We start from the raw sequence: 26,715 nt of genomic DNA, 5'->3' as shown, positions 1-26,715 counted from the left end.
GTTAGGTTACCATTAATGTATTTTTATAGTAAATATCCAAATATGAAACAGAAGTGTCAGACTCTGTGGTATCTTTTGAAAAAAAAGAAAAATGGAAAGATTAACTTTGGATCATTTAAAAAAATGTCATAAATACTGCTTGTAGAAATACCCCTAGGTATTCAGCCCTGGACTTTATTATTCGTTTGTCAAACATTTAAAAAATCTGCCCGTGTAATACTGTCTGGTATGCGCGAAATTTTTCGTACGATAGAGACAGGCATATTACCAGTCTTAATACGAATATATTATGGTACGAGTAAGTTAATAAACCGCGCATGCGCTTTTCGCTTACAGGAAGTAGCAGACTGAAAAATGTAAACAGTTTCAATTTTTGATTTTAGTGTATCAAAATGACACAGAATAAACCTGTCAAAGTTGGTAAAGGTGTTGAACGGAGGAAAGATGCAGGAACATTACCGACAAAGGTTGAACTTAATTCTAGATGAAATTCCGTAAAGCCAGGGATGTGTATACTAACTTTGTATAAACGTCCCTGGGGCTGATAAAGCCTTTTCATATCTAAAAAAGAAGTATTGATGTGATCCCTTCAGATGTTGAAACTTTACTTTTTTATATAATATATTTTGATCACTTTGTGAATATACATGTTTATGTTCATCTTAAAGCGATGTATATATCACGGGCGGTGCTAGGACTTTCAGGAATCCCGTGATTTCGGGAGAATCCCGCTACAGGAAGAAGAATCCCCGGCAGAAAGGTAGAATCCCCCTAAAAATGAATTAGTTGGGATACATAAAGGGTTTAGGTGGTGATTACTAGAATTATATTGTTATCCGTACATTTTTATAGCCAATTTTACCTGAGAATCGACAAAAATCGGACGCCATTACTAGTTGTCGTGGTATACCGTATACCACGCCCGATCTAAAATCGCATTCGCTGACAACTACTAGTTCCAAGTTGTACGTGAAAAATATTAATGCTTATAAAAAGTGAATGATAGTATATAGGAATTTTATAATAAGAATTAACATGATTATAAATACATGAAAGGAAATAAAAAATGAATAAAAATTAAATCTAATTAAAAATAATATAATTCAATTCAATTCAATTTATTGACAACACCATCATACATTGGCATATAGTCATGAATACAATAAACAATAACATACATAAAATCAATAAAATTATTCCAGTAAGCATATCAGTTATGTTGAAGTTTTTTCTTTTCTAATATTAAAGCATTTTTTCAGAAAGTTACATACTCTTCTAGCAATTTTAATACTTGGAGGGTTGATAATGTCAATAATAGGGTTTCCTTCATGTAACATTGAGCATTAAATATATCACAAAATTGTAATCTATACTGATCATAACTAGAACAATAAAGTACAAAATGTTTTTCATTTTCAATAAAAAGTTTACAAGCATGACATACACGTTTTTCTCTAGGAATAGGTGGCCTTGAGTATCTCCCTATTTCAATATGTAGTATATGAGCACTAATTCTTAGTTTTGTTAGGATTGTTCTTTCAGATTTCTTCAATGGTAACTGTAGGTAGTTCTGTAATTTATATTCATTTAAATTTATTATATTACTATAAAAAGTTAATTTTCCAGAATCTGATTTAGAAATGTTCTTTAACTGTTCACAGATTTTGTTCCTATAGTGCTCCTCTAATTTATGTCTTAAAATTTTATGTGGTATGTCCAATGAGGATAAAGACAATTTCTGTTGAAGAGTAAAAAGTTTTCTTTGCCAAGATATTCTAGACCCAAATGTTTTATCTTCCTTAAATGCAGACACCACTAATTGGTTCTGATGCTCATTCTCTGACTCTAAATTTTTCAATCTTGAATAAAATTTAAACATATTTTCATAACCTGAATAAAATAGTGGGAACTGTCCCAACTCGTATAGAACAGCAATATTAGATGATTTTCTATGAACACCCAGAATGTCTTTAAATATCTGAAGTTGTATTTTTTCAAATGGGAAATGATCTGAGGATAATAAATAAATAAATATAAATCAAAATATTTCATGGCTTCATTGACTCCTTTTGTTCACAGTAGTTTTGTACCCCTTCAACTGGGAATTTTACATCGAAAATTATGCTGCAGAATTTGGAAATATTTGTGAAATGTATGTGTTACTGTAATATAAAGACAATGAGATACTATGTTTATCCCCTAAGTACATTTCTATATAAGCCAGGAGACTCAATATGGTTGATAAACAGCACAGTGAAAATATTTTGGTGAAATTTTAATTTGGAATTTATTTATGTATTTATATATTTTTATTTATTTATTTATTTTATATTTGAAAGTTATTTATTTATTTATTTATTTTTCCTTTATTACATTTATTCATTTCTATAATATTTATTTATTTTCTTTTCTTTGCTTGTTTTTGCATGTTTGAAAAGAAAATAAATACTCATTGCTATTAGAAAGCAATTAGTATTATCCAAGAATGAAATAATTTGAACACATGTCTATTAAAAATAGAAAGTTCCATAAAAATTAATAATATGTGCATGTTGCATATGTGACCACATGTTGAGGGAGTATTGTGATAATACTATTTACACATCAGCCAGGTTTGTTGGTATTTACTGGGACGGGCAGCCACCCCCCTGTATGTATACATGCAATATATATACACAGCTGTTGACACCTGGTCCAGTTGGTAATAAACACCTTTTGTTTAAACACCTGTTCTCTGTCCAACCACCCCCCTCGGGCACTGCATGTGTATACATTGGACCTTCACTATGCTCAATTAGTTCTTTAATTTCAATTCAATTTTGTAATTTAAAATGATTTTGTATTGTAATTGTACTGTCTTTTCATTCAACACATAATTATACCCTTACTGTCAGACATTTTATTTTAATTTTTTTATTAATATAATTTAACAAAATTGAAATTAAATGACACTATGCTTTACAAATTTTCACATAAGGACATTAGCCATAAGAAAATATGAATTTATGATAATAAAAATATTAATATCTGACAAATATCCATAGTTTCCTTATATTTCCAGCTCTAGCCACGTGGAGGCCTCCTTAGTGTAGAGCCTTGATTTAAGACATTTTTGAAACATAAAAAATATTAAAGCCAAAGGACTGAAAGATAAATAAAAAAGAAAAAGAAAAGAAAAAGGTACTTAAAAAATACTTTATCATTATTCAAAGTCAAAATATTTCTTTCAAATATAAAAATATTACAGCCAAAGAGAGCAATAAACATAAAGTGAATTATTAAATAACTTTATGGAAAATGACAGAAAAAATAATTTATAATTTTATTAACATCATTAGATATTGTCTGTCCACTGCAACATAAAGTTTTAATTTCAGTAATTTGATCTACCCTGCTCGACAATATCTCCTTCAGCAATTCTCGCAGTCACTTCTCCAGAACGAATTGCAATCATTGGTCAAAATCATGTGTCAGAATTAGGGAATAGTGTAACAAATGGTTGTGTGAATTTTACTTTGCCCAGTAATTATTCAATACAGATTTTTAGTGAGAAAGATACAACAACAGAATCAATTATTTTTAGTCAATCCTTTGGAAGCGCCGTTGAATTTTGTCCAACAAAAGTGTTTTTACAAGTAGGAGAGAATGACATAAATTTTTTTTCTGTATCAGAAATAGTGTTAGGAATACAAAAAAATTATTGAAAAATTGTTACGAAATGAGTCAGTTCAAAAAATATATATTGGGAGTCTAATTAGGCAAATGATTTGTGGAACGATGGATCCAGGAAAGTACAATTCGATAGTTTTGACAAAAATAACGTCCTTCGGAGAAAATATGCAAATTCTCAAACTGTGATATTTTGGAGATGTAGGGGTTTAATGAATTCGAATAAAAACATTTGGCTTGATGATGGGTTTACTTTGAACAGAAAGGCAATGGAAATTTTTATTCGACAAATTCAATTGGCATTGAAATGTAAAAAAATATAATTTTTTTAATTTATTTCAAGGTTTCAGGTAACATGGAAGAACATATAATACTTATGTTTGGAGACAGAAAGTCTTCACTTTCATCCAGTCTAGAATGAGACTTTTCTCCCCAGTTAAATTCAATAAATTCTTGTGTTAATTTTGTGTGTGTTGTTTTTCCTTTTTTTTGAATTAAAAGAAAATATAGAATGGTTTACAGTCTGATTTAAAATTGCTAAATATTTGAAAAACTTGATAAATTTTTAACTTACTATTTCTTAAAAACATTCTTCTGGTTTCATTTAAAATTCAGTCAATTTAATTTTTTTATTATTATTTGTGTGTGTGTGTGCTTTTAAATGAAAAAATAATTTTATATAGAATGTGACAAACTCTGATTTAAAATTTCTCAATATTTGAAAAAACTTGATACATTTTTAATTTACTATTTCTTTCAAAACATTCCTCTGGTTTCAGTTAAAATTCAATCAATTTAATTTTTTTATTATTATTTGTGTGACTGTGTGTGTGTGTGTGTTTCAAAATTAAAAAAAGTAATTTTATATAATCGATCTACATAATTTTATGTAATCGATCGCGATTTTAGATCGGGCGTGGTATACGGTATACCACGACAACTAGTAATGGCGTCCGATTTTTGTCGATTCTCAGGTAAAATTGGCTATAAAAATGTACGGATAACAATATAATTCTAGTAATCACCACCTAAACCCTTTATGTATCCCAACTAATTCATTTTTAGGGGGATTCTACCTTTCTGCCGGGGATTCTTCTTCCTGTAGCGGGATTCTCCCGAAATCCCGGGATTCCTGATAGTCCTAGCACCCTATCACGGGCATTGGAAGTTAATGTAAATATTGAGTATGTGCATGTATAAAAAAAATTATACGTGCACATACTCAATATTTACATTAACTTCCAGCGCCCGTAGTATATATTTGCATAATTGGGATATTGCCTGTCAGTGGTCATCATTAAAAAACCTGTACACCATTAAGGCATTTTCACTGTATTGTGCTAATTCGGGTGCCATAGTGTTATAATTTTCTTACATAAACAGTTAAAGGGAAAAGACACCACATGAATGGATTTTAAGTTAATTTGGTAGTTCTGGTGAAGATCTAATAAGGAAAATAATATACAACTTGCCTATATTGATAATTATTGAAATTACTGAACAAAACAGTGTTAAAAATCAAAATTTTATATGTTATGCTGTTGCACTTTAAGAAAAAACAAATTTGATTTAGTTGCCATTAAAACAATATTAATTAATGTTTCATGGTATGGTATTCAAGTGGTTATGTAGAAATGTTCCTCCATCGTCATATGCTTTTTTACTGATCAAAATTGCTCCAATAACATGGGAATGCATGGGACTGAATAATGTAAACATATACATTTATGTCTTTGTTATGCATCTTGTATTTTTATGCAATTGATACAAACAACAGCAAAATTTTACAGATTGCTTATTTGCCCTCTTTTTTTTTTTATATTGAATACTTTATTTACAATATAGTTTTGAGCACTAAGTTTTAAATGTAACTTTTGTTTATGCACAATAAGGATGTTGTATCATTTTTATTCATGGTCAAGAAAAATGCAAAAATTGTCAATTTGTAGTACTCATTAAAACCAAAATTTATAAAAATGCTACCAAAAAATAACTATGTGAATTTTGCAATAAAAAGACACTGCACTAGCTTGAAGAATCACAAAATATCACTGATATATATATTTCCACATTGTCCATTAGTATGATTACACTATAATGTTCATTACATGCAATATTAGAAACTGTCATTTCTTGTCACTCATTCAAGTAATTCAACTTTTTTCATGTTATCATCTCAATTTATAACTTTTAAAATGTGAAGTTTTATCAACAGAATGTTAAATTCTTTGGGATTTACTATGAACACAGTACACATAACAGCAAGTGGCTGAGAAACCAAGAATTACCAATTGTTGTTTTATATCTAGCCTATACACAGAATGCTTTATAAATAATTAAATGAATAATAAATTAAATAAATTAATTCCAAGCATCCATACCCTATCTTACAAAGATTTACAGAATAACAAAGGTAAATTATTGATATTTTAAATTTAAAAGACACTACAACAAGTGATGGTGAAGGCAGAGCAATAATATCTGGTAATATTCAGGTTTGTTTAAATTACCAAAGAATGTTAGTGCAAAAGTAGCAAGGATCAACCCATAAATTTAAAATAAATTGAAAATAAAGTAATTGAAAAAAATTGAATAATTACTTCCTTGCCAAAGATTTATTAAAATCTTATTGAAATTAGCAACATTGTCAATAATGGCCAATATTTGAATTCTTATCTTCAAGATGACAGATTTTGCTGATACTGGAATGATTAAATTTCTGTATCTACACTGAAAAAATCTCTATTCTATCTTCAAATTTCATTTTTCAAAAGTAGATGTAGTGTATGTTACACAATATAACTTCTTTCAGTATTTGATTAGCAGTGATACTTTAAGAAATAAATCTGAGCTTCAGTTACATACCAAGGAAAAATATTATTATAATAAATATTATTATTAAGTCAGTGTAAAATACAGTCAAATCTTGTTATCTCGAAATCAATGAAACCAAGATAAAACTTCGAGATATCCCAGGATTCGAATATCCAGGGTAAAATACTTAAAGAATATGGGGTTGGGACTCCCAAATTACTTTGACATATCCATGATATTCGAGATATCAGTGTTCGAGATACCGAAGTTCAACTGTACCTTTTTAAAGTTCTTAAGTTCTTAATAAAAAAGAAGATACCAACTGTTAAATTCCAATACTGATATGCTGAAATGTCAGTCTTGTTATCAATTACAATCGTGTTGCATATTACTGTATTCTCTCTAAATTGAAAAAATAGTTCCTAATAATATTTTCTGTAGTGTCTGTTGCATTTAAGGAATACAAATTCAAATGGTCATGGAAAAGGAAATGTAAACAAATTAATGCAAAGATTAATTAAGGAACAGTGTTTTATCTTAAATGCATGATTCAGTACAAAATTAAGGGCAATTTCAAGTACATTTGTACTTGTATCATGTACAGACGAACTTCGGTATCTCGAATACCATGGATATATCAAGGTGATTTGGAAGTCCCAAACCCTTATTCTTTCAGTATTTTACCCTGGATATCTCAAATCCTTGGATATCTCAAAGTTTTTTCTCATTCCCATTGAGTTAAAGATAAGGAGGTTTGACTGTATTTTACCAGAAATGTTTCAAAGTTTCATGTCAAATTATACTGTAGATTCCTAAATATACGCGAGAAATAAATTATCGCGTAATTACGCGAGAAGCACCACTCGCAAAATAAAAGTACTCGCTTTTATTTTTATGGTGCTTTAATGTATGTTAAATCTCTAGATAAATCACCCATTCGCGAATTATTGTTCTCGTGGTTTGACGCTCTTGGGCCTCTTCGCGATATTAAGTACTCGTGTAAAATAAGGAATTTACAGTACTATGAAATCTTTAAACATATCAAAATACCCCCCCCCCCCCCTTCCAACAAATAATATCAAGCTTTTTCTACAATTTTTCACTCTTGACTTTGAAAAAGGCACCATTTTTTTTAAGTATGAGAGTTAATCATAGATTTTTTTTCATTTTGATTTTAACTTGAGGATATAATATGAAGAATTTGTGGTGTCCGTTACGTAGAAATTTTTTGGATTCATATACCCAAGAGATACTGCTTACAGAAAAAGTTAAGAAAATTTATATTGATACAAGATGAAGTTTAGCTCAGAATGCAACACATTGAGCACAAATACTGTGAAAATGGCATGTAGAAAATTGGTTTTTACGTCATGTTTTTTTAATCCATGATTTGAATTAGTTGCTGCCCTACTTATAGCAGGGCATTTTCATCACCATCTCTGTAGTCTCATCCTGATGTCACTTTATTGTAATTTTCTCCATGCACGTTTCTACATGTGACTATATATGCACAAAAAATGGCATTCGCAATGTAAATATTTAAAAAAGATGTCAATTCAATTTTTGATTAGTCATGAGAACATATGACCTACAATGCTAATCAAGTCGGCATATTTCCTGAAGCTTGTTAGTTCATGTTCCTCATGAGTTTCAAAATTAAATTACATATAATTTCTTATACATGTATTTACATTTGTCAGTGAGTGCCAAAATCTTTTTTCAGCTATACCCCATTCAGACTAGTAATGGCAACACCTTAATAGCCCAAATCACTTTTTAGTAGCTAACTCACTTCCACTCCACCCAAACTTTCAACCAAAAAAAAATTTGATAAATTGATCTCTTGTATCATTTCTATCCTTTAGATTTAATTAATTTTTTTTTTTCAATTCAGACTGTTAACTTCATTGACGTGAAGTTTGGGTCTCAACTTTTCTGAAACATTTCTCTCATTCTTAAGCCATTCAAACATGTGGCTATGATGAGCCAAACCAAGCAAAGATTGACAGAGATACATCAACCAGGATATGAAAAATCATGAAGAAAATCTCAAAGAATTTAATTTTTTTTTTTCTGTGCAAAAATGTTTTTTGACACTTTTTGTCAATACTCATTATACTTGGATCAAAAACAAAAAAAGATACATGTAGATGTTACAAAAATTGCTACTACATTGTAGTCTAGGTGATAGACTGAATTTTTACTAGTGTTCAAGCATCGGGCTAGTCCTTCTGGCACACACTGTATTATTCATTTGATGATTGGACACAAATTATAACAATATTATAACAAATATCCTTTTTTTTAGTTGAAAAAAAAGCAGATTGTACCAAAATTTTGATGCCACGTATGGTATTATGTCACAATGGAACTATTTAAGATAACCTTTATCAGATTGCGAGAAAAGGAATTGCATTCCTATTTGTTAACATCTAGAGGAAAATAATTTGAAATGTTAATATGTAGAGATGTTTGATTGCAGGTGGTAATAAGAAGATTACCCCCAAGTCTTACCCCCGAGTCTCTGATTGAACAGATTTCACCTTTACCTGAACATGATTTCTTCTACTTTGTAAAGGCTGACATGAGGTAAGATATATACTTGCAATGGATGTATATAAATTAAGAAATAATAATAATAAAGACAAAGTTTTTATCTAAATAACATGAGTGTTCTACAGTATTTAAATTGGAGGTTGGAAATGTTTGGTGCCATCATTATTTAACTATTTGATATTTTTTGTATTATTTGTAAATGAAATAAAATTTTGGATGTATTCAGGACTTTGTTCACAAAGTATTGCTCCAAACATGAATCCCACTTATACAATAAAGCAACAGCAGTATTTCAAAGCAGAAATTAAAGTGATATTTGCCTCAATAATCTGTATCCCAAAAATATAAAGGAAGTTATGTTTCACTTGTTTCACTCATGTAACAGACAGCATACTTAACTCTGAATTCTTGAAAGAAGGAAGAGATTAGTTCGATATTTTAGAATGACATATGCCTCAAGACAAGGAAGAATTTGTTAAAGTTTCAGACTATTTTTAGTTGAATTTGAGAATTTATATACTTCTATTTTTAACAAATTAGCTGTAATGGTATTTTAATAACTAATTATATGAGTTAGTAGTGTCATATATTCAGTATTCTTTAATATATGTCTTGCAGCCTTGGAAGTAATGCATTTTCCAGAGCCTATCTCAACTTTTCAAATCCATCGGAAATCTTCATCTTCAGAGATAAGTTTGATGGCTATGTGTTCATTGACAGCAAAGGTATATAAGCATTGGTACACTAGTGCATTTTTACAGGCATTTTATGAAAAAATATTAACTTGAAATTTTTTAGTATTTGTTAACAATATGACTTATATCACCTGCAACCATAAATTAGGTTACTAAGGTTAGGAAGGATTAAACCATTTGTGTGCCAAGTATTTTCCTCTGTTCAAATACATACATACATGTATATTTAAAGTTATAGACCATATCGCTTATTCTTTCTTAAGAGGTATAATTTTTAATGCCATAAGTCTTTAAGATTTTGTTTGCTTCATAGGTATTTTGATCTATTGTAGGAAACGAGTATCCTGCAATTGTGGAATTTGCTCCATTCCAGAAAGTTCCAAAAAGAAAATCAAAGAAACCTGATTTGAAGAAGGGAACATTAGAACAAGGTCATTTTAAAAATCTGGTAGAAAGGGGGATAACTGTATGTTATATGCATACTTACTGTAGATTTAAATTTCTATTAAATAGCAGTTTGTTTTGACATGAAAGGATCCAATAGTGGGGGAACAATTTCTACAAATTACCATTTGCCATTAGATACATGTAGCTATAATTTTAAGATTGTTAGTTATTGAAATATCCTATAATCTATATTTCTTAAAATTGTTGTTGACTACTAAAATAGAACTGATAAATGCAATTTTTTAATACCTAGAAAACTTGGATTCTATGTATAAACAAGTTTTGAACAATGTTAACAGTGGGAATTTTTGTATTAAAAAAAAAATGGAGGAAGGAAGGGATTTTACCATTTATGTTTATAAATGTAAATCTTTGTCTTTAATTTTATTTTTTTTACCTACCAACCAACCTATTTTTGGGGAAAAACATCTGTTACAAAAAAGTGGTTTTATTGTTCTAAATACACAGAAATATTCAATCCTTATGGTTAATTATTTCACTTTATCAGACTTCCAGTACTACAATGATAAACAACAAGATAGTTGTAATGTATTATCAAGAGACTGTTCATATGTTTCTGCATTGCTAGAAATATTTTGCTGGACTGGACAGATCAGAGAAAATGTTTTTGTTTTTCTAAATACTAGTAACATTTTTTTTAACAGATGCAGATTATGTAAAATTCAAAGAGTGGCTAGAATCCCCTGAAAATGAAGATGCTAAAACTATTGATGAGTATCTGGAGGAACTTGAGGCCAAAGAGAGGGAAATGAAATGTAAGCCAGAAATTTCTTAAAGCAGTTTTGATATCGGTTTACTCTCAGTGTAATAAAAGTACAGTTGTAGTTTGCAGAAAATTGATTCTAATCATTAAAACCCCTGTAAACAAAGTTTGGGGAAATATATATACATGTATATATATAGGAATCACCTTGTCCATCTGTCTATCTGTCCACCTAATCATATCTTGGCCATATCTTTGTAACAGAGAAACATTGAAAGCTCATACTTGACACAAAGATTGCTTATAACCTGAGAATGTGTTATGACTTAAGGCTATTGGCAGAAAAAGTTTCAAATTTGTGTCCATCCATAAATTTCTAATGGAGAAACATTGAAAGTTCATTGGAAGGTTACTTATCTCTAACATGTATCGTGAACTTGACCCAAGGTTATCTAGTATTCAAGGTTACTTTTAGAATAATGTACCATATTGTGTAATGGAGAAACATTGTTAGCTGATACTGAGCACAAAGATTGCCTATGACCTATGATTGCCTATGACCTATGGTCATTTAGCAAGTTCAGTGTCATTGGCAGTACAAAACGTATAATTTGAGTTTAGTACATAAATCTCTAATGGAGAAAATTGAAAGTTAATACATGACACGGAAATTGTTTATGATCGAGGTGTATAGCATGATCTTGACTCTTAACTTTAAGAATTGTGTACTAGATCATTTTTGGCAAGTTCATGGTTACTGGAAGAAGAAGTGTAAAATTTATGTTCTATCTATAACTTTCTTATGGAGAAACTCTGAAGTTCTACTTCACACAAATATTACTTATGTCCTGAAAATGTGTCATGACCTTGACAAGGTCAATCCCATAAGTTCAAGGTCATTGGCAAAAAAACCCATAATTCGTGTCAAACTCTTACCGGTAATTGGATAAATATTTGAAGTTGATTCTTCAAGCAAAGATTACTCATGAGCTGATGGTATGTTGTAACCTTGACCCAAGGTCATTTTGGCAGGGTCACTGTTAGAAAAAGTGTAAAACTCATGTCTGGTGCAGTACTTTCTAATAGAGATACATTAGAAGTTCATACTAAACACAAGGTTATGTCTGACCAGAGAGTGTGTCATTTTCTTGAATCAAGGTCAGTTGTGCAAGTTTAAGCTCTTTTAAAAAAATATTGTAGCATAAATTGTAGTATAATTTTGTGAGCTCTCTAACAGTAGCTGTAAGTTAATAAATGAAATTCATCTTGTAATTCTTTTGTTTACCTGAATTCAAGGCAGTTGATATTAAAACATGATTAATCATGATGTCCATTTCTAATCTTCCTAGTAAGAAATCTGTTAATGTGTATATATGAAAAAGTATTTTAAAACTGTTTTGTTTTCAGCAAACCATGGCTGCGTGAAAACTTCAACACCTTTAATTGAGTATCTGAAGAAACGTAAAGAAGAGAAAAGGGCAAATATTTTAGTAAATGAAATTAAATTAACGTTCAAAATAATTTTTAGTCTTTGACATACTAGTATATATACATATACATGTATTTATTTTGGCTTATTTAATTTGAGTGCAGATCATATCGACTTCAATATAATTGAAGCGTATACAGTTACTGGTATATTTATTATAATATTGATTTACATGTACTGGTATAATTCAGCTGTGGTTATGAATTAATACTGAATGAAGAAACCACACCCTCCAGCGTAGCAACAATCAACATTGCTTGACGACGTGTAATATAATTTCAAAAAAATGTTGACTGCACAGAATTTATGTGCACATGGTTCACCGTTATATGTATTTCTATAGAACATTCATATAACATAATAAATACTATGTGTAGTTGAGGGTAATATTGAAAATTTTCACCCCTCAAAAACCATTGTCAAGCCTCTGCTGCTCTTCGGTTGACAAGTTTTCTTTGGGTGAAAATTTTCAATGTTACCCTCAACTACATGCAATATTTATATGATATTTCTTAATGAGATGCACACATAAAAGGTATTGATTTGAAGCCATGCATGTGCATGTAGGAAAAAGATGTTTTTATAATTATATATTTATTTTTGATAAAATTATGTTGTCAGTTATTTTTACTTTAGATTAACTTGTAATTCAAATGCAGTAAATTTTTACCGTACTTGTAAACATGTCATACTGTTGTGTGTATAGAAAATTCAAGAAGAACGTAAAAGACGAGAACAAGAAAAACGCAGGCAAAGAGAGGAAGAAAGGAGGAGGAGAAGGGAGAGGGAGAGAGAGAAGGACAGAGAAAAAGACAAGGATAGGGCACGGGATAAAGATAAGGATAAGCCTCCCAGTATTGATTTATCTGTGAAGGTATGTAGAGTAGCAGCAATTGAATTTATGTTAATATTATAAAATGAAATTCAAAATAGGTGCTTAAACGTGTATTTATTTTCAGGAATTCATCATGCAGGTATCGCATATTCTTGTTTTAAAAATTCGTACGAAGTTTGATGTTTAAATGTTATGAACAAGGCATGCTATTGTTAGAATTATTTTTGTTTTGAATTTATTTTCAGTTTTGTTGATCTTAATTTGTTGTTTCTGCTGCTTTTAATTACATGTAGTTAGACATGTGTTATTGCTTTATTAAGATAATAATTTAAGAATATATTACATATACATGTAAATGTAACTGTTTTAGTTGTTGAAAAATCCTGACAGAGAAGAAAAACAAGACAAAGTGCCATCATCAGGTAGGGGTGATGTCAAGTCAGCCAAAGATGAGGACATCAAAAGAAAGGAAAGAGAAAAGCTGCGCTTCTCTAAAGAAAACAGAGAGAAAATGAAGAATGAGAAATCTGCAGCAAATCAAGACCGTCCAAAATCTGGAAGAGATTCAGGAAGGGGATTTGGCAGGGAAGATCGTGCTGAGAGTAGAAAAGATAGGCAAGAGTCAGATAGACGGCCAGAATCGGGAAAAAGACTGGACAAGACTGGCAGAGAAGACAAGAAGTATGGAAGAGATCGAAACTGGGACAAAGATAGAGAGAGTGAGAGGGATAGACAAAGAGAAAAGAGGAATAATGAAAGAGGGTAAGTACCGAGTGTAACAGGATACGATGTATTGATTTCTGTGCCTGGCAAACAAAACATCAATGGAAACTAGTAAATTGTTTTTAAAAAAATGGAAATCTAAAGTTTGCTGTCTTGTTGATTTAAAATAATTATTCCACAAGATTAGGAAGAATTGAAAAGTCTTTAAAGATTCAATCATTTTGTAGGGGCAGTGCAAAGAAAGATACTGAGAGGAAAACTTCAGTGAAAGGAGAGGTAGTTATTCTAAACACTCAGGCATCCAATGTCTTATATTTTGTCTTGATATACATGTAGGATATATTTTTAGCTCACCTGAGCTGAAAGCTCAAGTGAGCTTTTCTGATCACCTGTAGGCCATCCCTCTGTCTGTCCGTCCATCAGTCTGTCTGTAAACTTTTTACATTTTAAACTTCTTCTCAAGAACCACTGGGCCAATTTTGACCAAAGTTGGTACAAAGTATCCTTGGGTGAAGGGGAGTTTAAATTCTTAAAATGAAGGGCCAAGCCTCCTTACAAGGGGAGATAATCAAGAAAAGACAAAAATAGGGTAGGGTCATTAAAAATCTTCTTCTCAAGAACCACTGGGCCAGAAAAACTGAAACTTACATGGAAACATCATGGCGTGGTGTAGATTCTAAATTGTTCAAATCATGACCCCTGGGGGTAGTGTGGGGCCACAATGGGGAATCAAAGTTTTACATTGAAATATATAGGAAAAATCTTTAAAAATCTTTTTCTCAAGAAACACTTGGCCAGAAAAGCTGAAACTTACTTGGAAGCATTCTGGGGGTATTGTAGATTCTAAATTGTTCAAATCATGACCCCCGGGGGTAAGGTGGGGGACACAATGGGGAATCAAAGTTTTACATTGAAATATATAGGAAAAAATCTTTAAAAGTCTTCTTCTAAAGAACCACTGGACCAGAAAAGCTGAAACCTATGTGAAAGCATCCTAGGGTAGTAGCTCTACCATTGATAACGTGAATGTTTGGATGAAATTCGAGTTTAAATATACAACATTGATCAAAGATATACTGGAATCATGTAATATACAGTATTATCCGGGAACATCAGCAGTTCCAGGTTGTGCAACAGCAAATACAAATCGTGGCATATCTACCAATGGGGAATCAAAGTTTTACATTTAGATATTTAGGAAAAATCTTTAGAAATTTTCTTCTCAAGAACCACTGGGTCAGAAAAGTTAAACTTACAAGGAAGCATCCTGAGGTAGTGTAGATTTTAAATTGTTCAAATCCTGATCCCCGGGGATAGGGTGGGGTCACAATACATATTACAAAGGGAAAATCTGGTGAAGAACAGCAGGGCCAAAGTTACTCAGGTGAGCGTTGTGGCCCATGGACCTCTTGTTTAAATAATTATCTGCCAAGAATCAGATGATTCAGATTATAATAAATTCCATAGGACACAAGTCTCAAAGACAAGAAGGAAACTGATGATACTAAATCCTCCTCCACCTCAAAAGAATCAGAGGACAAGGATACTACAAAAGAGAGGAAAACCTCTGCAGCCAGCAAAGAGGGAGAAGTGCTGGATGATGTAGAGAGCTCCAAGAGTACGTCCAGCAGAAGAGGAAGTCGTGAAGGGGAGAAACAGATGGCAATAGTGGATATCGACTCCAGTGACACAAAATCAGAAATCTCAGTGGACTCAGCAGGGGAGGATAGTAAATCTAAAAGCAAAAAGCTCGAGAAATCTCGAAGTCGAGATGATTTAGAGGACAAGAAGAAGAAAAGAAGGGTAACTCATGTATTTCTTTAATTGTTCATTATATGTCTTATGTAATTTACAAATGTAAGTGATATTATTGCTTCAGGGACATGAGGAAATTTAGATTTTGTCCTTCATTTAATATAAAATCCAATTTTGGTGATGTGAAACCATACCTGATATTTGAAGATATTTCAAAGCTGAATTGTTATTTATGATGTGAACATGTACATATTCTTCTTGACTTGTTGCTTTCCACAATTTAGGACAGGCCCGAGCGAGAAATTTATGACCCCAGAAAGGCAGCAGAAAGAAGGAGAGCAGCAGGGGAGCCTAGACAAAAAGGTAGGTGGCACTTTTCTAAAAAAAGTATTTACAGACCATTGAGTTAAGAGTTATTGCTGATAAAATAAGTTTTCTACTTAAAATGATCTGAGATGTACATATATTATACACTTTATTGATTTTTATTTTGTTTGACGGGAGGAAAGATATACCGTATAACGGGTATTTTCTGCCGTTGTCCAATTTTTGCGGAATTTTGCGGATAAGACAAATCCGCAAAAATTACAATCGCAAAATATTTTTAATATTTATTCAGATATTTTAAACATGCAATTATGATAAGTGGTGCGTATGTCTGACAGGGTTCTCATTAACGCAAGAACCTGCGTTCAGGACGCAAAAAAGATAGCTGGAAGGTTTTTTAAAAAATTCGGGCCACATCGAAATTCGATTTTAGACGTCAGGATTTGTTCAAAATATATTGAATCGAAATCTTCCTGTAAATAATATCAATTGAATAAGTATCTTTTCTTGTACCTACTCTGTATTTCGCAATAATATTATTAGTCCAAACTCCGATAGCTGCACACAACACATGGTGGCTTTCCTTTTTTAGCTCACCTGAGCTGAAAGCTCAAGTGAGCTTTTCTGATCACATTTTGTCCGGCGTCCGTCTGTCTGTCCGTCTGTCTGTCTGTAAACTTTTCACATTTTCAACTTCTTCTCAAGAACCACTGGGCCAAATTCAACCAAACTTGCCACAAAGCATCCTTGGGTAAAGGGGATTCAAGTTTGTACAAATGAAGGGCCACGCCCTCTTTCAAGGGGAGATAATTAGGAATTAGTGAAAAAATAATGGCATCATTTAAAAATCTTCTTCTCAAGAACCACTGGGCCAGGAAAGATGAAACTTATGTGGAAACATACTCAGGTAGTGTAGATTCAAGTTTGTTCAAATCATGACCCCCAGGGGTAGGGTGGGGCCACAATGGGGGATCCAAGTTTTACATAGAAATATATAGGAAAATATCTTTAAAAATCTTCTTCTTAAGAACAGTAAAGCCAAGATTGGTCATATTTATATGGAAGCATCCTCAGGTAGTGTAGATTCAAGTTTGTTCAAATCATGACCCCCGGGGGTAGGGTGGGGCCACAAAGGGGGATCCAGGTTTTACATAGAAATATATAGGAAAATATCTTTAAAAATCTTCTTCTTAAGAACAGCAAAGCCATGATTGGTCATATTTTTATGGAAGCATCCTCAGGTAGTGTAGATTCAAGTTTGTTCAAATCATGACCCCCGGGGATAGGGTGGGGCCACAATGGGGGATCCAAGTTTTACATAGAAATATATAGGAAAATATCTCTAAAAATCTTCTTCTTAAAAACAGTAAAGCCATGATTGGTCATATTTATATGGAAGCATCCTCAGGTAGTGAAGATTCAAATTTGCTCAAATCATAACCCCGGGGGTAGGGTGGGGCCACAATGAAGGATCCAAGTTTTAACATAGAAATATATAGGAAAATATCTCTAAAATCTTCTTCTTAAAAACAGTAAAGCCATGATTGGTCATATTTATATGGAAGCATCCTCAGGTAGTGAAGATTCAAATTTGTTCAAATAATAACCCCCGGGGGTAGGGTGGGTCCACAATTGGGGATCAAAGTTTTACATAGAAATATATAGGAAAATATCGTTAAAAATCTTCTTCTTAAGAACAGTAAAGCCATGATTGGTCATATTTATATGGAAGCATCCTCAGATAGTGAAGATTCAAGTTTGTTCAAATCATTACCCTGGGGATAGGTTGGGGCCACAATGGGTGATCAAAGTTTACAGAGGAATATATAGGAAAAAGTCTTTTTCTCAAGAACAGAAAAGCCATGATTAGTCAAATTGATATGGAGGCATCTTTGGGTAGTGTAGAATGAAATTTGTTCAAATGAGGGCCCCCGGGGGTAGGGTGGAGCCACAATGGGGGATCAAATTTTTACAAATGAATATATGGGAAAAAAATCTGCTGCTCAAGAACAACAAAGCCATTTGTTATATTGATATGAAAGCATCATCAGGTAGTTTAAAATTCAACACCCCCCTCCCTGTAAACTTTTCAATACTGTACTGATTTTTGCTTTTTTTCCTAGCCAATGTGCTCAGGTGAGCGATGTGGCCCATGGGCCTCTTGTTTTTTTTTTTTTTAAAACACTTTTTTTTTCAATCTTGTGTTTTATCTTGAGACAATAATTACTGCTTGTATACACAATGCGGCTTGATTGTCTAGTGAATTTCACCCAATGCAAACGACTGACAGGATTAGTTACGCTTCGATGCACATGACACCTGTGATTGTTAACCGTCAACTTTAAGGTACTAAATTATGCAACTGTTTGTTTTAGCTTAAAATACATACACCAAATTAATTTTGATGGTAATTAACTATACGTGTATTCTAGAAGATGGCTTGGATGCATTTATTATCCTTATCTATATATTTAAATATTTTAATAGATCGCATAAGACGTCTGTTGGAATAAAGATTTCTATTGTTGTTTGGGGGGAGTGATACTGCATTAATTCATTTCAATTGGGACTCGACATATTTTTACAAAGACTAATTAAAAGATATTAGTCTAATTAAGCTTAATACAGGTTCTCATGCACCTTTGATCAATATGTCTTAATGAATTTATAAAACGTAAACATGACAGGGTTCTGATAATTTATAAAGTTTAGTGATCATACCCCGTAAATAAATGTTTGCGGTATAATGCAACCGCAGAAATTGAAAACGCAGAAATTAATTTGCTACCTTTTAGGGGTTAAATCGCAAAAATTTCCAACCGCAGAAAATACCCGTTATACGGTATGTATAAGAGAGAATCTCTCATGAAATTTGTTCACATGCACCTACAAAATTTTCATACTCCCTTACATATTTTCTTCAGTGATGGAATTGTAAATAGTAAATAATATAAATAGAAGACACTATGCTTGTGGGTGTTTACTAAAATATATTTTTTCTTTAGATGATAGAGAAAAGCCAAGAAAGCAGAGTTCAGATGACAGGTCAGGGGAGAAAACTCCTCGCACATCACCTAGGGACTCCCAGGAGAAAACAGAATCAAGACCAAGCTCTGGAGAAGGAGGTCCCAAAAAGGATGCAGAAACAAGAGATAAAGCAAAAGGATCCTCCCCAGAGATTCCTGAATCCAATATCACAGAAGTGAGGGAGGAAAAGAATCGCAGTAACAATGCTTCCAATGAGAGTGCACAAAAGGTAGATAATGAGGAAGATATTGGATCCTCTGTGGATCCAGTGAAGGTTGAGGAGAAATGCAGCAAGAAGGAACCTCCTGTTGATCCCGAGGAACCAGAGGAGCAGATGGCTGCTGAGGCAGAAATGACAGCACCAGAGGATAATATTGTTGAGGATGAATTATCTGTTGATTGAATGCTTGATGATGCAGTGTTGAAGTACATATTAAGTTGATTGGATTTGATGTTAAAAATGAAGACTGAAATAGGTGTTGCTGTCAGAGAGGTCAAGGATATGAATTTATTTCAATACAGCAATAGAGAGTTAAAGGTCAATTATAGTGACAGAATTCAACGTCTGATAGAATTCAATATCTGATCTATTTATAGTAATTTTAAATGAGAAATGGGTCTATTGCTACATTTCTTGTAATGTCCAACTAATTCATAATGATTTTCATCAGAAAAAAAGTGCTTTCTTTGATTTGATTTTTACCCCTTGAGTTTTGATTGTTTTAAGCAAGAGGTACAATTAATTGGGTATTCTCTGAACGTAAATTAAATGATTAAACAAAAGAGGGGAAGTCAATATGTCATGTTGTATCAATTTTAACATTAACAAACATTAAAGATCATCAATAAACAACAAAATGTTCATTTTTTTTTTACTTTATAGGCCACCTGAGTCACTCAGGTATATTTTGTATATAGTGGGTAAAGGAGAACTGAATTTGATGTTCTCTGTTTCCCTGGGGCCTGAGATGTTGGACCAAACTGTCAAAATTTATGCAATTTTCAAAAAATCTTCTTAACTCCTGGGCTTCAAGCAGTCAAATGTTAGCATGATTAAAACAAGCAGTGAGCCCTCTATCAAAATTTGTGAATTCCATGGCTCCTGGGTGCAGTGTTCACACTCCAAGATGGGGTGGTCATACAATGTATATTGAAAAGGCATTTTATAAAGTTTTCTTTTTCTCAGGGACATTTAGCAGGCAAATTGTTGCATTCTTACAATAAGTACTCAAGGTTTTACCAAAACTGTGAAATTTATACCCCCTGGGTCCATTGGTCAGGCCCTAGGATGGGGTGTAGTTGAATATATATTTATTATTTGAATATTCATCTCTGAAAATCTCCTCTTTTCTTGGACATTAAATAGCCAAACTGTTTATATGATTTTAAGAAATACTTAGCCCTCTATCAAAATGATCAAATTCATGGCCTCAGGGGTGGGTCTCAGTTGGATTACATTTGGTGGATGAACAAATTTAGTGGTTACAACCACTGCATTACCCTTTACCAAATTATACCATTCATGTCCCCTGGATGCATGATTCAGGCTACAGGGTGGGGCTAAGCTGACCATATTGAAAATACAGAATAAAAGTACATTCAAAAACTTGTTCACGGCTCATGGACCTCTTGCAGATAAACAAGATTCTCATGGGCCACATCACTCACCTGAGAACTTTGGTTAGAGAAAAGGAAAAACCAGAAGTCTCTGATGAGACTGTAGCTCTACTGGTCTGTACATATAACAAAGCACTTGGATTTGAAACATGCAACAATAAATAGAATTATGTATCTTACTGTAGTCTACTAGTGTGCCAAGTTATATTGAAATCAAATGAAAACTGTAGGAGGAGTAGTGTTTTAAAGGAATTTCACAGAAATTTCTATTTTTAGTAACCATGGCAACACCTTTCATCGAAATCAAAAACCGAAATACATGTATCGTAGTGTATTCTGTGTGCCAAATTAGATTGAAATCAGACCAAAACTGTAGGAGGAGTAGCGTTTTAAATGAATGTCACAGAAATTTCTATTTTTAGTAACCATGGCAACACCATTCACTGAAATCAAAAACCAATGCACTAAATTATGTATCTTAGTGTAGTCTACTTGTTTGCCAAGTTATATTGAAATCAGACCATAACTGTAGGAGGAGTAGTGTTTTAAATAAATTTCACAGAAATTTCTATTTTTAGTAACCATGGCAACACCGTTCATCGAAATCAAAAACCGATGCACTAAATGATGTATCTTAGTGTAATCTACTTGTGTGCCAAGTTATATTGTAATCAGACCAAAACTGTAGGAGGAGAAGCATTTGAAAGGAATTTCACAGAAATCTCTATTTTTAGTAACCATGACAACACCGTTCATCGAAATCAAAAACCGATATACTAAATTATGTATCTTAGTGTAGTCTACTTGTGTGCCAAGTTATATTGAAATCAAATGAAAACTGTAGGAGGAGTAGTGTTTTAAAGGAATTTCACAGAAATTTCTATTTTTAATAACCATTGCAACACCTTTCATCGAAATCAAAAACGAAATACATGTATCGTAGTGTATTCTAATTGTGTGCCAAATTAGATTGAAATCAGACCAAAACTGTAGGAGGAGTAGCGTTTTAAATGAATGTCACAGAAATTTCTATTTTTAGTAACCATGGCAACACCGTTCACTGAAATCAAAAACCAATGCACTAAATTATGAATCTTAGTGTAGTCTACTTGTTTGCCAAGTTATATTGAAATCAGACCATAACTGTAGGAGGAGTAGTGTTTTAAATAAATTTCACAGAAATTTCTATTTTTAGTAACCATGGCAACACCGTTCATCGAAATCAAAAACCGATGCACTAAATGATGTATCTTAGTGTAGTCTACTTGTGTGCCAAGTTATATTGTAATCAGACCAAAACTGTAGGAGGAGAAGCATTTGAAAGGAATTTCACAGAAATCTCTATTTTTAGTAACCATGACAACACCGTTCATCGAAATCAAAAACCGATATACTAAATTATGTATCTTAGTGTAGTCTACTTGTGTGCCAAGTTATCTTGAGTTCATACCAAAACTATAGGAGGAGTAGTGTTTTAAAGGAAATTCACAGAAATTTCTATTTTTAGTAACCTTGGCAACACCGTTCATCGAAATCAAACACCGATGCACTAAATGATGTATCTTAGTGTAGTCTACTTGTGTGCCAAGTTATATTGAAATCAGACCAAAACTGTAGGAGAAGTAGTGTTTTGAAAAAGTGTTTACAGACAGACGAACAGACAGCTAGACGGACGGACGACGGACATCTTACTATTGCATAAGCTCTTCTGGTCTCTGACCAGTAGAGCTAAAGATCAGTTCAGTTTTGGAAAAGTGGCCCCACTGTACCTTGGGAGGGACAGTGTAGGGGGTAATGATTTGAATGAACTTCAATCTGCACTAACTGATGATGCTTCCATATTCATATGACTGTTCATGGCTTTAAAAAGATTTTTCAGATTTTCTCCTATATATTCCTGTGTAAAAGTTTTATCTTTTATTGTGGCCCTGGCCTATCCCCAGGGGCTGTGATTTGAACTAACCTGAATGCTTCCATATTCGTATGACCAATAAGGCTTTTGCTGTTCTTTAGAAGATTTTAAAATATTTTTAATATATTCCTTCTGAAAGAAATTGAAAGCTCATTGTGGCCCCACCCTACCCATAGATCATGATTTGAACAAACAAATCTACACTACCTAAGGATGCTTAGATTTGAATATTAATAATTTGATAGCCCATTGTGGTCCCACCCTACCCCTGGGGATCATGATTTGAAAAAATTCAAATCTACACTACCTGAGGATGCTCCTATATGATCAATCAGGACTTTGCTGTTCTTGAAAAGATTATTAAAGATTTCCCCTATATATTTCTATGAAAACTTTGATTGCCCATTGTGGCCCCACACCCTAGCCTCGGGGGTCAAGATTTGAGCAAAGATGAAGCTACAATATGTAATGAAGCTTTCACATAAGTTTCCTGTCTTCTGGCACAGTGGTTCTTGAGAAGATTTTTGAAAGATGGCATTAAATTTGTACTTATTCTGTATTATCCCTCCTTGAAAGAGGTTGTGACCTTACATTTGAACAAATTTAAATTCCCTTCATCCAAGGATGCTTTGTGGTAAGTTTGGTTGAAATTGGCCTATTGGTTCTTGAGAAGTCCAAAGTTTACGCACGATATACGGACTCTTATACGGACACCATTTACTTAGCCTTCAGCTCAGGTGAGCTAATAAATTGTAAAAATACAAAAATTGTGAAATTCGTGGCCTCCACGGTGGGAGTAAGCTGGCCATAAAGTAAAAATACATTACAACTTGGAATATCCTTTTCTTTACCCATGGACATGTACCAAGTGAACTATTTGCATGGTATAATAATACATGTACATAACTCTTTGAAAAAAATATATTGTATGAAAAATGCACTTGATTTGCAGCCAAGACATGAAAAGTTAAACTTTTATTCTCTTCCTTGATTTTGGAGTTGACAATGCTTTAATAGACTTTTAAACGTATTTCAACGATAACTTCTATAAAGAATTGTAAGTTGTGGTTTTTGATATGAAACGTAAGTGACAATCAAAATCTGTCTACATATGCATGTACATTTTACCTTATGATTCAAGAAATTGATTTCTTGAGGTAGAAAAAGAATACATGTTTACGGATCCACGCGTTAATTGACTTTTAAGTTGTGATGATCCACTACTTTGCACTTAAGAGATTAAGGTTTTAAAGTCAAACAGCTTAAAATAAAATTTAGCTTCGTGTGACTTGTCTTCATGCCAACATATTTGCAATGTTCTTACAAGTATGGGAAGTACCTGGACAACAACCTTATAAAGATATGTGCAACATGACTTTGAACTTTATTTTCTTATTCCCTATATAATTCAAGTTAGAGTTCCAATAAGTAATTGAAGAACCTTTGTGCGATTTTATGATGCTAGTAATGCTCCTCTGAATCAAATTTTGAGGAAATTTCAGTTAAAACTATAGTTTTGTTAATTTTTCTTTTAAAAAAATACAAGGATTTTTATAATTTCGTATCTGTTAAAAACTTCTTGTAATGAATGCTGATTTCTCTCTCATAATATTTGATGGTACAATGATTTTAAATTAAGAGTATCTTGGACAATTATCGGTGGGAAAGGTACATTGTGAGTACACGCACATGTACGTTGCGTATGACCTTTATACTTCTTTGTACTCGTATCAATTAACAGACAATATTTAAAAAAAGTAAGAAATATTTTGATCCCTTTATGAGGCACTGAAGTCAGATATATATGATTTCTTTCGTCTGAGGAACGGAATAGACAGAAATTATTTTCTACTTGGTGTTTTAATGAATTACTTGTTAGGAATTACAAGGTTTTCATTCGAATACCTGGCTAATACCACGTGGTTCTTTAGAACTGGCATCGTTAGCAAGGCTATGTAACACATAGAATAGATATACTAGTAATACATAAACATGAATTCATAAAATAAATATCTTGTGAGAAGTAATAATTTACAGCATCTTTTATGGCCAAGTGCCTGTTGAGAAGATTTTTAAAGGACCTCACCTATTTTCACCCCTCTTGTGAGATGGGGTTTGGAGACTATGACGTAGTTAAACAGAGTCTTGTGACCATGTTTCCTTCATCCCCTTAAGGGAAGATCTATATGCGGGACCCCGGGCCGTGATGGTAAATCCGCTAAGGATGCTCTGTTGCAAGTTCGCTTGTAATTTACTTAGTGATTCTGGAGAAGTTGATAATTTGAAAAAAAAATACAGATGCCAGATAGACAAACGCCGGATAATCTTCGATCAGGAAAGTTTTTGTTGAGTCCTTGGTTTAGTTGAGCTAAAGCAAAATGGTAAGCAATGCGGTCACTTCAATCATGTCTTCTATCTCAATTTGGTAAGAAAAAAATGAAGCATGAACAAACCTTCTTGAGGGAATGTAACTCACACGTTGTTGGTGTTGTGTTTCCTGGTCTGATTCAATAATATCTCAAAATATAACATAGCCTAATCTATGTAAACCTCACTGGGGTGATTTATGGACTACGTGAATTTGGTCAAAGGAGATGGGCAAACATCTCGTGCAGAAAGCCTATAGCTTCAGATATATAAATATGTTCATTTTGTGAATTTAGTATTTAGAGTAAAGTTCTCAATATTGAAATTTATGGAAATTATGATAAACAAAACTTTTCTGAGGGAAATTTTCTCGGAAAAAATTATTCCTTTAATTTAAAAAATAATGTGGTATTCTACGAAAGCCCATTGAGCTCAATTTGGTAGGTAAAAAAATTATTTTTCGCGTTATACGCGAAACTTTCGCGTTATAACGCGAAACTTTTGCTAATAAATGCGTAACTTTCGCGTTGTAACGCGAAACGTTCGTGAATAAACGCGTAACTTTCGCGTTATAATGCGTAACTGTCGCGTTATATAACGCGAAACTTTCGCGGATGAACGCGTAACGTTCGCGAACAAACCCGGATTTTTTTGCTATAAAACCGAGACATTTGCACAAGTCCCCATTTTCTCTTGATTTTAATGATTTACTGTATTCCTTACAATGAAAAACGAAAGACTTGTCCGGCTGTATTTTGAACTTGGACTAACACAAGCTGAAATTTTAAGTTTTCTCGCAATTGTACATAAAGTCATCATTAGTAGAGGAAAAATATATTCTGATGTATGTGACGTTGCTTTATTTATTTTGAATGAACTACAGAATTCGGGACAGCGTCATGGCTACAAATGGATGCATAACAAGTGTTTACGCTCTGGTTTAACTGTTTCTCGAGACACAATGTTTCATCTTCTGAAAGTTTTAGACCCAGATGGGGTTTTGGCGAGGAAAAGAAGAAGACAACATAGACGGCAATATGTCAGCAATGGCCTCGATAACGTGTGGCATATTGACTCCTGTGATAAACTGAAGTCTTACTGCATAGCTATAAACAGATAAATGGATGTATTGATGGATTTTCAAGAAATATTATTTGGTTGGAAGCCAACTCAACCAATAGCGATCCAAAAGTCATAGCTAATTACTATATAAAAGCCGTGCAACGCCGGGGGGATGTCCACAAAGGGTAAGGGCTGATATGGGGACAGAAACAAATGCAGAAATTTTTGAGACGCAATCATGTGGACGCTCACTCTGGTGACAGAAGTTTTTTTTTATATGGGAAAAGCACATATAATGATAAATCAAAGGATTGAATGGTTTTGGGGAATCCTAAGAAAGGAATTTGGGCAGTTCCGGATGAATCTATTCGCAGATATGGCCAACTGCATTGGAGAAACTATCTTCTGTAGAACTTTCTTGGACAAAAATTTAGTACAATTTTACTTTATGGACATCGACAAGATAGGCTAAGACCCCTTTTTAGCCCCTGGTTTGGAATCGATGTCTTTTAAATTAGAATGATGCAGCAGTTTATCAATAAAAACCTGTTGTCACCTCTGCCACAAAATGAGTATTGGTTTTAAGTTATGGGATACATAGAGGTCACAGGAAGGTAAGAAAATATGTCAATTTCCGAATTTTCATCGTTTTTACAGCACATTTTGTTTTAGATAACATAGAGCACAAGCTTGCCT

The 26,715-nt window shown here is 32.8% G+C and overlaps 2 protein-coding genes across 2 annotated transcripts in view; one reads left to right on the top strand and one right to left on the bottom strand.

The window, feature by feature from the left end:
* The window catches only part of LOC133181047 (SH3 and PX domain-containing protein 2B-like), an 81,122-nt gene that overhangs the window by 30,000 nt on the left and 24,407 nt on the right, over positions 1 to 26,715 (bottom strand). The window lies entirely within an intron of this gene.
* Positions 357 to 19,912, top strand: LOC133181046 (regulator of nonsense transcripts 3A-like). The gene is made up of 12 exons (XM_061315575.1): positions 357 to 467; positions 8,966 to 9,072; positions 9,658 to 9,764; positions 10,067 to 10,165; positions 10,847 to 10,957; positions 12,313 to 12,395; positions 13,101 to 13,268; positions 13,600 to 13,991; positions 14,180 to 14,228; positions 15,420 to 15,755; positions 15,992 to 16,070; positions 19,040 to 19,912. The coding sequence occupies exons 1-12, from the start codon at positions 393 to 395 to the stop codon at positions 19,462 to 19,464; spliced, it is 2,031 nt and encodes a 676-aa protein (XP_061171559.1). The 5' UTR covers positions 357 to 392; the 3' UTR covers positions 19,465 to 19,912.

Source organism: Saccostrea echinata, unplaced genomic scaffold, assembly GCF_033153115.1.
Source record: "Saccostrea echinata isolate AGI-Se365-2 ecotype Australia unplaced genomic scaffold, CSIRO_AGI_Sech_v1 ptg000008l, whole genome shotgun sequence".
Classification (NCBI taxonomy): Eukaryota; Metazoa; Mollusca; class Bivalvia; order Ostreida; family Ostreidae; genus Saccostrea; species Saccostrea echinata.
The sequence above is the reverse complement of the archived record's forward strand: the minus strand, read 5'-3'. Positions and strand labels throughout refer to the sequence as shown.